Here is a 14,999-nt window from a genome sequence, read left to right as displayed (position 1 = left end):
CAAAATAAGTTATAAAAGCGAATTAGTTGTGCCATCCAAACTCACATTGTTAGCACTCAAAGAGCATGCAAAAGCAAACATCTAAATGCAGGTTTGTGTGTCTCCTAGGGAGGCCAACAACCTGAGATTCCACAACCATGGTGAAAGCTACTACCAAAGTTAAGATTACAAGTAGTTGACATCAATATAGTGCATGCAGCAATATTAGTCCAAGTAACTTGGATTGTGTCAGTGTGCACCTATGGAGGAACCTCTTCATAAGTAAAGATGTAAACAAGATTTATTAAGGATGATTGAGAGTGTGCATAAAGGCTTGCTTTTAAAGGGCTAAATGAGGGATCAAGTTAAAGTCGATGCTAAAACTTAGTTCCCATCCCCATTATTAAAGTTCCTATGATGCCAATGATGTCTTCCATAAATAAAGGAGCACCTTAAACCCTAATTCAAATGCTTTGGGGCAGACGGCGTATCAAATCAGCAGTTACGTTGCATGCATACTTGATTTTCGTTTCCAAAATTACAAATGCTGCAGGCCCAACCCATGTCTTTGGACACTACTCTTGGGGGCATGAGGAAGGATTGGAAAATGGTGGTTTCTGAACTCTGCCAAAAAATTCTATTGCAAGAAGAGGGCTGAGTAGCCAACTAAGTATAACAGTCTCCTTGAGGGAATTAGTATGTATTGCAATGGTAGATTACAAATATGATTGTTTGTGGCAACAGATGATCCTGGGCCTGGCATTCTGATGAGAGATCACAATGGGACTAAAAATTGCTATACACTAGAACTTGGGCAGTACAGTAGAGAAATGAGAGGGAACCACATGATGGATCACCACTACAAATACAAGAATAAATGTATGTGTCAGGCCTACTATCTCCAACTTCACAAGTTACAACATGCTACATATTTATGATCATGGTCACCACCCACCAAGTGAAATTTATGCTGTGGACCTATTAATAACCCTGCTCTAAACCGCAGTCAGGACTGATTGCACCACAGATCTTGCTCGAGAAGGCTTTGCAGGGCAATTGACAGTTGAGTATCTTCGGCTAGGACTCTAAGCCAAGGAGAATTTTCTGATTGGAAACCACAGCACAGCTTTGCCAGAGGCACTTGCCAAAGGAAAAGCTCTCATTACACTTTGGTTCAACCCACACATGCTACCTCATGCCCCTTAAATGATTTTGTCAAAATTTTAAAAAGGCCATCAGGGTTGTCAGTATGAACCTGTCACCATAGTAAAAGGCTTGTATTGAGAAAAATTTGAGCAAAATCAAGTATACACAAGCATTAACCAATGTTATTTCTCGACTTCAACAAACATGCATTACCCAATGGCCTGCATCCTCAAGAACATGCATTTCTACACCTGCACCTTCGCTCGCAGCTATGCTCTCGGCCAAGTGTATCCTCTGGACGTCCTCAAGTGCCCATCTATGTAAGCTTCTCTCTGCTCTTAGGAAGTTACAGTGGACACCTTGAGGTACATTCTCCACTACATGCCTGCGCAACTCAAACAAATGAAAGAATGAAAAACTCAACCCCCTCTTTTTTTGAGAAGAACATATAAGATGAATCAGAGCCTGACCATAGATTGGTTGCCTCATAAGATTGATACATGTCTGAAATGCCTTGCAAATCAAAATTCCAATAGAATGATGGAGATGCTGCATTGTCCACTGGTCTTAGATTTGTTGTCATCCACTGCCAGACCATAACAAGGATGCTCACAATTAGCCATCATAACAGAAGGCGAACAGCTTCATATCATTCCAGGTGCAGTGTAAAACTTACCTGTGCAATGCCAGCTGAGAAGCCCTTTTGCAGTAACCAGTTTACAACAACCCGCCTTGATGGAACCTAGTAGCAACATGACTTCTCAGAACCAAGTACAGCAGAAAAAGAGACTGGCAGAGTAAAAACATGGAAGTATGCCATTTCAAGTCAATACACGAGACATGCATATCCTTAAACTTTTGCAGTCATAGACAAACCTCCTTAGGCATTTGTGACAAAGCTTCTATAAGTTCAGCAGGGTGGTCTTCTCCATTTCCCCCAGCTCGAACCATTCCAGGTGTAGCATCCAGCACCCATACCTTTCAATGTATAGCAGTATGAAGACATGATCTTTAACCATGACTCGGTCTAAAATAGAAAAATCAAGTGTAGTACAGCATTATTTAGCTCTTGCTTTGCAAATCATGACAATGGAACTGTCACCTGGACTGGCCGTGCCAAAGGTTTTGCAGCTTGATCAACCATGCTCAAAGCCACTGCTACCATGAAGTTTTAAAAGAATTACACACCTCAACATAAAAGTGATTTCATGCACAAGTGCAGAAGTTAATTGAGCAGATACTATAAAGAGATCGAGAACATGCCTTTGCCTCCAAAACTATGACCTATCAAGACTCGAGGTGTTAACTTCAGCTGTCCAACCTATCCAAACAGAAACATCAAATCTTAGACTAGTTCTGGGGCAGATTAACTGCAGAAAATGTACTCCATTTGAGGTCAAATTTATCAAGACTCACAAGTTTAAGCACATCTTGTGCAGCTGATTCAACTGTATGGGGCCCACATTTTTTAATAGCAGAAGAATCACCATGACATCGCAGGTCGACCAGTAAAAACTGTAAATAAAAGAAAATCCTGTCACTAAACTTTATGAAGCTAACAACCATCCTGACTATCATTTTCAGGAAAACTCACACCTAACTTGATGGCAAAGTTACCTGCCATGTTGGAAATTCTTGCGCAAGTCTTTTGGCGAACGATGCTGGGGAAAACAAGCATAACCTTAGAATATACATCAGACACCATCGCTTAAGTTATTTCAGCATTTTTTAGCAGTTTGAGCCATTAGAGGAAGAGATTTCAATCAATCTTTGCTGTAAACCCTAATTTACAACAAAAATTAGGATTTTGACAACCACCTCAGGGTGTGCGCTTAGAATTGAGGGCTTAGGACTTGAATTCCAACAGCTAAAATTGAGGAATTTTAGGGAGATTCAAGAGGCCAGCCAACCAATATCAAATTTGGGGCTGAATTTGTCTTTCAATGAGCAGGGTGAAGGCCAATTCCCAAGCAAACCAAGGGGCAAATTGGTTTGGATACTTGCTGGTCAATCTTGACAGCAAGAGACACTTGGATTAGCAAAGGAGGTTAAAGGATCTTAGTTGTATCTATTTGCAATAAAAGTTAAAGAAATGCCGCAAGGGGTGCCAGCTTTGGGGCCAACAAGCTGTCCAATGTCCAAGATTGTATAGTAAAGTGTGCATTTCAGTTTTGTGAATTTGTTAATTACTGTAATTAAGTGCTTAATTAGGTTATATACTACCTCATCCGAGAAGGAAGGCAGATTTCATCTTGCCTATAAAAAAGAGGATGACCCCTCTTTCATAAAATGCTAAGAAAGAACGCAACAATCTTGGTATCAATGATTGCATCTAAAACATCATCTTGATCCTAATCAGAGAATGCTTCACAATTGTGTTGAACGTAATCACCTAGCAAAGTATTGGTAAACTCGAACATGACCTACCCATAGGAGCACACTTGATTATCACTTGGCAACGTTCCATCAGTTGCCTCGGAGGCATGTTTGCTGCCTTTAATCAATGGCTACGAATCAAGACTAGGTAGAACTTCGGAACAAGGGACCTCCATCTTTGTACAAGGAACAATGTCTTTCCATTTCTTTGCATCCGAATTAGGTCCCAAAGCATCCACCACTTGGTTGATAACAATAATGTTTAACTCAAACATGTCTGCTGCAAATGTGTGTGTGTGTATGCGCGCGCGTGCGCATGCTAAGACTCTTCCATGGAGTTCCATCAAATTGTCTCCAGTAATAACCAGTTCTTTGCCTCTTTCCTCACGCATGTCCTCGACAACCTCTACTACTTGTAAGATCTACGGAGTACTAAATCCTTCCATCAAAAAGAGGCATTTCTACTGTCTTGTCACAAATCATCATGCTTCTACAAAGGATGTTGCTTCGAATGCAACACAGTTAGACACATGACTAGAAAGTGTTAAAAAAGTAGAATGGAGAGAAGGCCTCAATCAAGGTGATTGCTCGCCTCTCATGCTTTGAGCTATGGATAAATCTTTGTCTTTAAAGCGCTTTGAATCGAGCGTTGTTCATTGTATGTGAGTTTGGAAGAAGAATACAAACATGGAGAGAGAAGGGAAGAGAAAGACTGCAAAGAAAGAAGAGAATAAAAGTAATAAATCTGCACTAAACTCTAAATGAAAGTTGAATACAAGGTGGACTCATGAGTGTCCCTGCATGCAGCCCAAGGGCACCAAATCAAGATGATGACAAATGGCAGCACTGGAAGATGGAGGCAAGTCCCAAATGTCGGAGTATGCCAAATCTGCAAGGAGAATGACAACCAGGCTACCAGCAATGACTGGGCAATGGCTAATTATAGCCAAAGCCTACCAAAACTGGTCAACTTCTGTATAGACATGCAATCAAACTGGCCAACTGCATTAAAAATTCTAAACTAATACAGTTGCCATCATAAATGCTGGTCGTCTCATCAATGTGATCTAAATACACCCTCCAGCCCACGGAAAAGGAAATGCAAGGCTGTTAATAAACCTCAACCAGTGTGAACACACTGAAAATTGACCGACAAAGAAATGCACTATAATGCATGCTTAAAAAGAGTTGCCTCCTTCATCAAAACACATGAAAGGAGAGGTAGATAGAATGTCAGAGCTCCTAATGCCCTCATTTGACTCAAACTGAGGCTCAAGTAGGAGATGGCTGTGCAAGACGCGTATGATTGCCAACACCCCCTCAAAGATCCTGAATGTGGCTGAAGCCCTAAGAGGACGGAATGGATCCAGGGGTGGCAGATGAGGTCCCAAGGCTGATGAAATCTATTGATGAAGAAAATCCTCATGACCCTCAAAATTCCCCTCTAAGACACAAGGGGCTAGGGAATCCATAACCACATCACCAATATCCACGCCCCCCCCCCCCCCCCACCTTTTCTGAAAGGAATGAGTGTTGAACTAAAAATTCATTACCCTCTAATTAGGTCTTTAAAACGGCCCCAAAACATTAAATTACCAAAAGTTTCATTAAATGGGGAACAATTCTAGAGAGTTTCTATGTCCCACATGCAAAATCCTAATTTGGAAGGATCCTTCCATATCTATAAATAGACAAGCTACCCACCATTCAACCCAATCCTTCTCTTGCAGGTTTCAGCCATCGGCCCTCTTCCACTAGCTGTCCCGCTGGGAATAAAGGCCCCCATGCCTTTTAAATGTGCTCGGGTGTGAACACACCCTTAGCATTTGTACTTTCATATATATATATATATATATATATATATATATATATATATATATATATATATATATATATATATATATATATATATATATATATATATATATATATCTCTCTCTCTAAAAACCTAAAGAGGTACACACTCGATTGTACCCACAAGTCGTGCTCACACTCTCTCTATCTCAACTCTGCTCTGTCTCACTCTATGTCTTTCTGCTGCTGCTAACAATCACTGCGTGTCTCGATCCCCGCGCCCTCTGAGCTCGACAAACTGGTATCAAATCTTCGGCAAGGAGTGCACGCTTCTCGGGACAAAGAAAACGGCAGGTATTGCAGGAGTCCCAAGTGGACTCAACGAGCAATAGTCAACAGGTGCAAGGGAATCGCAGGCAGGCTCGTGTGTAGGAGATGCAGTCGACAAGTGCAAAGGGCAGTCGACTAGTTCAGGCTGCCGACCAGCGGGTAAGTCAGGCGAGCCGACGACAACGTGGCGACTGCACGGCGGGTAAGTCAGACAATCTGACAACATCGCAATAGTCGGATGGAGCAAGTCACGGCGCACTGACGGACAGGAGCCACGCGACTAACAGGCGACTAGCGAGCGAATAGGCCACGGCTACGCTAACGAACGAGTAGAAGTCACTCGACTCCATGGCGCGCCATGATCAGCCGGCGACCTGCACGGGGTCAATGGACCCCCAGGTCACATCTTTCGAAATTGGGTTTTTTTTAAGGAAAAGAAAAAAGGAAATCTCCTTTTCCCTCTGACGGGGTTTCACACATGGAGGCGCAACTTCCATTGTTTTGTGCAATCTAGGCCCAGAAATTTGGGGCTTTTCCAAATTGAGTGTTGTTCATGCAAAATTGAGGCATTTGCGCCAAAAATTGCAGACGTGCCCGTTTGAAATGGGCATTTCGCCAAATATATTGAAATTTTGCTCATTTGAGTGAAATTTCTCAACATTGGATCCATAAAATTTGAAGCTTTTACTGTATTGGTGAAATTCTGTTCAGTTGAGTCAGATTGGTTGACATTGGTGCACATTTGGACCCAAGAAATTTGGGGCTTTTGCAAAACCTTGTGAAATTTTACTAATTTTGCATGTTTTATGCTTTCGGGAACATGTATTAATGCAATTTGGATACCCAACATCTAGAAAAATTTGGGGGTTTTGCTGAAATTGCTCTATTTTGGCAAAATATGCATGTTCTAGCATGTCAAAGACAGTGCAGATGTATGGTTGATGCTTTGAGCACAACAATTTTGGGGCTTTTGACCATGCGTGTCAAATTTTATGCCCGTGGGTACATGTACAACAGAAATTGCAGCTAAAATTTGGAATTTCTTATGTAATGTGATGTATTTGCCCTTGGAACAGCTGTAATCAGTTGTGGAATGCTGTAGCACATGGTTTGGTGCTTCTGAAAATTTACTTACAGATCTGAAATTTCTGCTTCTACATGGTCATTTATTGCTGGTTGGTACTTGTTTGTACCTTGGTCACTTGTGTGACAGTTTGGGCCTGCATTTGCTGAATTTTTTGTCACATTTGGGTTGAAAATCGTGGCTGGCAGCAGTGACAGTAGTAATCTCATGCACATAAAGAAGCTTGAAGGAGCACATAACTTTGCAGTCTGGCAAAAACAGTGCTACAATATCCTATTGTAGAAGAAGCAGGCAAAGCCGATTAAGACCAAAGGGGCAAAGCCCGCAGATATGGAACAGGAAGATTGGGATGAGTTAAATGAGCTTGCACGCTCAACCATCGAGCTATCGATTTCTGATGCCGTGTTGTTTAACATTGAAGGTTTGGATTCTACATATGCTATTTGAACTTGACTGGAAGAACTGTATGCACAGAAGAGTACTGCAAGCAAAGTGTATTGGCTGAAAAGGCTTATGGATTTGCGTATGAAAGAGGGTATAGCAATGTCTACTCACTTGAGTGAGTTTAACTCCATTTTCAGCCAACTGGTTGCCTTGAAGTTCAAATGCGATCCTTTTGTATGTCGATGTAGAGAGTGCTCTACTCATGGAAGAAATGAATCGGCAAAACAATGCATCCAGTAAGTCTTCCAATGCTTTGCATACTAGAGGCAGATCACAACAGAAAGGTAAATCTGATAGCAAAGGACGCAGTAAATCACATGGCAAAGATGTTGAATGCCATCATTGTGGCAAGAAGGGTCACTCTAAATGTGACTGCTACAAATGGAAAAAAGAGAGAGGAAAGGGCAAGAAGACAGATGATAGCAAGGAAGAGAAGAAAGAGAGTCAGCCTAAGAAGAGTAGTGTAGAAATTGAAGAGGTGAATATAGTCACTCATGACACTAATAGTGAAAATGACGTACTCTTTGTCTCTTCACACTTTAATGCACATGCTTTACTTGCAAATACGGATGAGGACATGCACACTTGGATTCTCAATTCAGGTGCTTCCTTTCATGTCACCCCTTACCGTAAGTGGTTCTCTGACTATATAGGGGGTCGACATGGTGTTGTTCCTCTTGGGGACAACTATGCATGTGACATTGCAAGTATTGGCAGTGTACAGTTGCAGTTTCAGTATGGTTCTATCTTCACACTTCAGCATGTACGGCATGTACCTCAGCTCAAGAAGAGCTTGATCAGCACAGGGCAGCTAGATGATGATGGATTTCATACCACCTTTGGTGATGGGAAACGGAAGATCTGTAAGGTATCTAGAGTGATTGCCAGAGGTTGTAAAAGTAATACCTTGTATCCTCTCCATGTATCTAGTGTGAGTGATCATGTTGTTGCTGTGACTAAGCAGCCAAGTGTTTCTTTGTGGCATGGCCGGTTGGGACATATGAGTCAAACTGGAATGAAAGTGCTCTCTCGTTTGGGTTACTTGCCTAGTCTTCATTATGCTGATTTTGAGCATTGTGATCATTGTGTTTATAGTAAACATGCACAGACGTCTCATAAGAAGTCTCTTTCACTGAAATCTTCTCCTCTAGAGTTAGTACATTCCGATGTATGTCAGATGCCAGGATTATCTTTAGGGGCAAAGAAATATTTTGTCACCTTTGTCGATGATGCTACATGGAAGGTATGGGTTTATTCTATTCGTAGCAAGGATGAAGTGTTTGACAAGTTTAAAAAATTCTTGGCATTGGTTGAAAATCAGACTGATAAGACACTTAAGTATTCTTCGCTCTGACAATGGTGGAAAATATGTGTCCAAGGCCTATCAGGCATTTTGTGACAGCAAAGGGATAAAGAGGGAGCTCACTGCCCCTCATAATCCACCCCAAAATGGAGTTGCAGAGCGTATGAATCAGACCATACAGGATAGCATCCGTACAACGATGTCTCATGTTGCATTACCCCATGGTTTTTGGGCAAAGACTGTTATGACAGCCGTACACTTGATTACTCGGTCACCAAACAAGTCTTTGGGTTGGGGGGGGGGAGGGGGGGAAGGGGAAAGTTTCCCAAGAAGCGTGGTTGAGCAAGCCACCTTCGTATGCACACTTGAAAGTGTTTGGATGCGAAGCTTTTGTGCACATTCGTAAAGAAAAACGCAACAAACTTGAGCCAAAGTCCTGTAAATGCATTTTCCAAGGATATGGCAACGAATGTGAAATGGAGTATAGATTATGGGATCCTGAGAAAAGGAAAGTAATACGCAGCAATGATGTTATCTTCCGGGAAGGTCGCATGCATAAACAACCTGAAAAAACTGAGGAGGTCTGTAGGGTTGTATTCCGGAAAGAAATACCTTTTGGACAGCAAAATGTGCCCGTTGTACAGCAGCAAATACCTGCTGTAAAAGAACCTGTAAATGCAAAAAATAATGTTGGAAATGATGAGCCAGCTATTGCCCATGATAATGAGCCACTACATGTGTAGGAACAGCCAGGACAGCAAGCTGTTAATGCTGATTTGCAGGCTGAAATGCCAAGACAGCAAGCTGAAAATGCTCAATAGCCAGCAAACAATGATCATTGGGTTAGGAGATCATCTAGGGCTACTAGACAACCTAATAGATTCATTCCTGATGTAAACAATGTGGCTGATTATGTCATGCTGACAAACTATGGTGAACCATCTTGCTTCATGGAAGCAATGGACAAACAAGACAGCAAGAAATGGTATAAAGCCATGTTGTCAGAAATGGAATCTCTTGAGAAAAATGGCACTTGGGACTTGGTGCAATTGCCTAAAGGGCAGAAAACACTTCCATGCAAATGGGTTTACAAGATGAAGCTCACTTTTAGTTCCTCACCAAAGTACAAAGCAAGATTGGTTGCGAAGGGGTACAAGCAAAAACATGGAATTGACTTTGATGAGATCTTCTCTCCTATAGTCAAGATGACTACATTGAGAACCATTTTGGGCTTGGTTGCAACTGAAGATATAAAGCTCATATAGATGGATGTAAAGATTGCATTCTTACATGGTGATCTGCATGAAGACATATATATGCAGCAACCTTAAGCGTTTGTGGAAAAAGGGAAAGAGAAGATGGTATGTAAACTCAGAAGGAGTTTGTATGGACTGAAACAAGCACCAAGAGAATGGTATCATAAGTTTGATACATTTATGCAGTCTCAAGGTTTCCATAGAAGTCAAGTGGATCACTGCTTGTACACCAAGAAGTCAGCAGATGGTAGCCTGATTATCTTGGATCTGTATGTTGATGACATGCTGATTGCTAGCAAGGATACTCATGCCTTGGACTCACTGAAGCAAAGTCTTCATGGCAGCTTTAACATGAAGGATCTTGGTGATGCAAATCACATTCTTGGCATGCGAATACTCAGAGATAGGTCAACAAGATTACTCTATCTATCTCAGCGGGAGTATATCTCCAAGGTTTTGCAGCATTTCAATATGGGGGGGGGGGGGAAATAATTGGGGTTCCATTGCCTCCATATGTGAAACTCAGTGCAAAGGACAGCCCTACATCTGATGATGAGAAGACTGAAATGGCCAATATACCATATGCTTCAGCTGTTGGCAATTTGATGTATGATATGGTTGCTACACGTCCTAACATTGCCTTTGCAGTGGGGGTGGTTAGCAGATACATGGCAAACCCTGGTAAAAAGCATTGGGAAGAAGCAACGAAAGGTATTATGAGATACTTCAAAGGCAGAAAGAAGTTGTGCATCTGCTTTGGAAAGCAGAAGACATCTGTTGTTGGCTTTACGGATGCAAACTATGTTGGTCATGCGGATTACAGGAAGTCCACTTCTAGGTATGCGTTTACCTTCATAGGAGGAGCAATCTCTTGGATCTCCAAGCTACAAAAGTGTGTTGCATTGTCTACTACAGAGGCAGAGTATGTGGTTGCCACTGAGGCATGCAAGGAGGCTTTTGTTAGATAGCCATTTCCTGGACAGTCGGATGGTAGTGCCACGTTAGCAGAGTACGGCAGCAGGCAAACACGTCAACACAGCACGGCAGGATGCCACGTCAACAGGGCAGACAAGTGCCACGTGGCACAAGTACAATCGGACTGCAGTTTTGTGTAGTCGGACAGTTTTATTGCAATCGGCTGCATTTAATGCAGCCAACCTGAGGCTGGTATTTTCTATTTTTTGGCTATTTATAGCCAGTTTGTGGCACACTCCAAGATATTCATTATTCAGATTCTGATCTTGAGACCTGTTGGCTGAGACAGACTGTACTCGGGCTGACGGAGATCGAGGTCATCAAGTCCGAGACACAAGCAGATATTTCCTCTGCCCCCGTGTATATTTCTGCACTCTTATACAGCATACTACACTGCAGATTTTCTGCGTTTACATTGTCTCCTCTTCTCTCTCTCTCTCTTCTCTCTGTGTTCACTCTCTCTCAATCTTTGTCCTACGCTTCCACATCGCTGCACTCTGACATGGTATCAGAGCAGTGAAGATGGACTAATTGAGGGCTGAACCTATCTGAAGAGGAGATTTCAGCGCAACACAAGGCTGCATTTCCAGGATTCGAGGGCAAGCAGGAGGGCTGCACATCGGATCAAGGCTGAAGCGAGCGTGGGCGTGCGGGAAAGGAGTCCAATCAGTGAATTTGTTGTTTGAAGGGGAGAGACTGCATTTTAGGTCTTCCATTGCAGATTTAACCTTTTCATCGCCTTCAGCGGGTGAAGAAGGTACGGGCAGAGACGGAAACAGCCCTACCAGGCTGCATTTACACAATTAGAGGGGGCTGCTTTTGCGTTTGTGTAGGCATTGCAGGTGAACATGTCTACAGAGGCTGATTTGGAGTTCCAGGCCATCATGGACAGGAAGGTGCTTGTCCTACCGGCTCTTTCATCGGATCAGAAGCTTGATGGTGACAATTACCGCATTTGGCAGGTGATGATGTTGGCCATTCTGGAGTCTTATGATTTGGAGGAGCTTATGTTGGAGGAGATCAACCAGCCTTCGATGCTAGATAAGTGCAAACTCTCTTCCAATGCTCGTGCGGAGTTGACCAAGGCCCGGTCTCATTGGGGAGAAACTGAATGCCAAGATTCGTTCTTTTCTTTTTCTGTCTTGCACTACATCCGTGATAGCTCACATCGAGCACTTGACGGTGGCTCGAGAGATATGGCTGGAGCTCAATCAAATGTACAATCACATGACCCTGATGAAGAGGGTTTCTTTGGAGGTGCAGATGCGGACCTTATCCATAAATAAGTCTTCTTCGCTTCGGAAACACATCAACAAGCTTCGACAGCTTCAGATGCATGTTCAAAATGCGGGGAAGCCTATTTTCTCCGAAGACATGGCGATCGCTTTACTGTCCCAGTTGCCGCCACGATTCGGTACTTTTTTATTCCGCCCTTATTGCTTCAGGGTGGGAGTCGATTCTTCAATGGGAAGAGTTGGTTCCTATGGTCTTGGACCAAGAGGAACAGTTGAAGAAACAGAATGCTTCCAAATCGAAGGCATTGGTTGGTCAAGCCTCTCAGAAGAAGGGGAAGGACCAAAAGAAGAAGAAGGACAATAAATCCAAGAAGGACAAGGAGAAGGAATCGACTTGCCATATTTGTGGTAAGACCGGTCATCGAAAGAAGGATTGCCCCGACAAAGACAAGAAGGACACGAAGGATTCTGGAGTGGTGGCTGCACCCTCGTCAACTGCTTTTCTACACTTAGCACTCATTGAGAACTCTACATCGAAGACTTTTGATGCTGTGATGACAGCTCCCCAGGCTCGAGAGTGGATAGTGGGGTGTTGCCATTTTGCAACCTTCGCGTGGGCAGATTCTCATTGGAGACATCTCTTCTGTGTCTATTGCTGCGCGGGGTGAGATGCCGCTTATTCCAGATGGATGTGGTGGTACCCACACTTCCGAAGTGTTGCATGTGCCCGGCTTGGGGTATCATTTGCTTTCGGTCCATAAGATTTGTGCCCTTGGCCTCTTGGTGGAGTTTGACAGTGATACTATTTGAGTCCTTGATCGTGGATCGAGGAAGGTTCTCTCTGCAGGGCATAAGGAGGATGACATCTACAAGTTGAAGTCTTCCACAGCTCTTACCTCTCTTCTTCTTACCTCTCAAACACAGTCCGAGCTTTGGCATACTCGGTTTGGCCACTTGAACTATAAGTACCTTCGGAAGGCGTCGCGAGGATCGTTTGTCCGAGGTTTGCTGGATATAGTGGTGAGCCATCAGCCATGTGTCTCCTGCATTCGTGGGAAATTGCATCAGGATGCGATTCCCAACAAAGTTTCAAGGTGGTCTACTTCACCCATGGAGCTTGTATCTACGGATCTTTGTGGCCCGATGAGGACCGAGTCCCTGAAGGGGAGCTTGTACTTCATGTTGATCGTATCAGCCATGTGTCTCCTGCATTCGTGGGAAATTGCATCAGGATGCGATTCCCAACAAAGTTTTGAGGCGGTCTACTTCACCCATGGAGCTTGTATCTACGGATCTTTGTGGCCCGATGACTACAGCAGGATGACTTGGGCCTATTTCTTGACTTTGAAGTCGGAAGCTTTCTCTCACTTCAAAGATTGGCTTCTCTTTGAGGAGAACCGTTTTGGCCGGCGACTAAAGACCTTGCATTCAAACAAGGGAGGTGAATTTATGTCTAATGAGTCGTTTTTGTGCAGATAGAGACATTCACCAGGAGTTTGCTAACACCAACACTCCCCAAGAGAATGGCATTTTGGAGCGGAAGAACCGCAGTGTGATCGAGATGGCGCGCACCATGATGGACCACCGACAGACTGTCAGAGTGCAGCGGTGCGGAAGCGTAGGACTGAGAGAGAGAGAACGCAGAGAGAAAAGGGAGAGAAAGAGACAGTGGACGATGAAGATCTGCTGTATAAAGAATGCTGAATACAAAGATATACACTGGCGCAGTGCGCTGGACTGCGTGTCTCCACCTCGACGATGCGACCTGCTGTCCACCTCGAAGTCTGCTGCAATCTGCACTGTCTGCTGTCTGAAATCTGTGAACAGAGACAGAAATCTGCACGGCACCGGTCTGTAATCTGCGACAGAGAAGAGTGGCCAGACTGCTGGAAACATCGGGTATTTATAGCCGAAATCTGCCACGAACTAGGGCGCCAGAAATAGGGCGCAGCCTGGAATAAATCCGCTGCAGGCAGTCGGACTGCCACGTGGCAGTCCGACTGCTGCTGGTCCGACTGCTGCAGGTCCGACTGCTGCTGCTGGTCCGACTGCCCTCCAAGACAGGCTATGATCTCTGACACCCCCTCTCAGAGCCTGGACAGGGCAGAAGCCTGAGGGATCTGGAATGTTGCCGAAGTAGAGCCTGAGGAAGCACCTTCGTAAACAAATCCGCAAGATTATCCTCCGTCTTGCAATACTCCACAGTGATGGTCTCATCCAAAAGCTTTTCTCGGATGAAATGGTACTGAATCTCAATGTGCTTCGTCCGGGCATGAAAAACAGGGTTCCTCGCCAAGGCAATGCAACTCTCATTGTCACATCGCAGCAATGTAGGACGAGTCTGGGAACACCCAAGCTCCTCCAACAATCTCCGAAGCCACACAACCTCGCATGTGGTGGAAGACGCGGCCCGATACTCCGCCTCAGTAGACGAAAGGGCTACCGTGGGCTGCTTCTTGCTACTCCATGAAATAACACCTGCACCCAAAGTAAAGCAGTAACCTATTGTAGACCGCCTGTGGTCCACGTCACCGGCCCAATCCAAGTCGCTCCAACCTGCAAGTACAAGATCTGACCCATCTGTCCCTGCGGGGTAATGAATCCCCAAATCAGACGTCCCCCTCAGATACCAAAGTATCCTCTGAGCAGCCTGCCAATGCACCGTCTTAGGTTCACTCATGAACCCTGCTAAGAGCCCAACAGCAAAACATAGATCAACCCTGGTGTTGAGAAGCCAAATCAAGGACCCTATCAACTGTCGATAGCGGGAAGCATCCGCCAAAGGAGAAGCTGAGTGGGAAGTGGCCTTCCAGTTCGGATCCATAGGAGTAGAGAGGGCCCGACAATCTTCCATCTCAAAAGACACCAAGAGCTCCTGTACATATCTCTATTGGGAGAGAAAAATCCCCCTCTGAGACTGATAAATCTCATGTCCTAAAAAGAAATGGAGTAGCCCCAAATCCGTCATCTCGAACGTCCGATGTAAAGCTGACTTTGTCTCCTGGACCTGCTGTGCATCATCACCTGTGACAATCAAATCATCAACATATAATACAAACAGCACACAACCATCCTCG

At 44.1% G+C, this 14,999-nt stretch overlaps 1 protein-coding gene across 1 annotated transcript in view; it reads right to left on the bottom strand.

Moving 5' to 3' along the window:
• Nucleotides 1-663: 663 nt before the first annotated feature.
• Nucleotides 664-14,999, bottom strand: part of LOC148012079 (alpha/beta-Hydrolases superfamily protein) — a 39,687-nt gene continuing 25,351 nt past the window's right edge. Inside the window, exons 6-14 of the mRNA XM_087669311.1 lie at nucleotides 2,743-2,786; nucleotides 2,542-2,640; nucleotides 2,389-2,446; nucleotides 2,228-2,280; nucleotides 2,002-2,103; nucleotides 1,802-1,867; nucleotides 1,596-1,711; nucleotides 1,339-1,510; nucleotides 664-1,234 (exon numbers count right to left, since the gene is read on the bottom strand). Coding sequence (XP_087525437.1) covers nucleotides 1,154-1,234; nucleotides 1,339-1,510; nucleotides 1,596-1,711; nucleotides 1,802-1,867; nucleotides 2,002-2,103; nucleotides 2,228-2,280; nucleotides 2,389-2,446; nucleotides 2,542-2,640; nucleotides 2,743-2,786 — 791 coding nt within the window. The 3' untranslated portion in view covers nucleotides 664-1,153. The remainder of the gene's footprint in view (nucleotides 1,235-1,338; nucleotides 1,511-1,595; nucleotides 1,712-1,801; nucleotides 1,868-2,001; nucleotides 2,104-2,227; nucleotides 2,281-2,388; nucleotides 2,447-2,541; nucleotides 2,641-2,742; nucleotides 2,787-14,999) is intronic.

This window comes from Lygodium microphyllum, chromosome 27 (assembly GCF_053477565.2).
Source record: "Lygodium microphyllum isolate KBCC chromosome 27, Lygodium_microphyllum_v1.1.10, whole genome shotgun sequence".
Lineage (NCBI taxonomy): Eukaryota > Viridiplantae > Streptophyta > Polypodiopsida > Schizaeales > Lygodiaceae > Lygodium > Lygodium microphyllum.
Note: the sequence above shows the minus strand (reverse complement) of the source record. Positions and strands in the feature narration are given on the sequence as shown.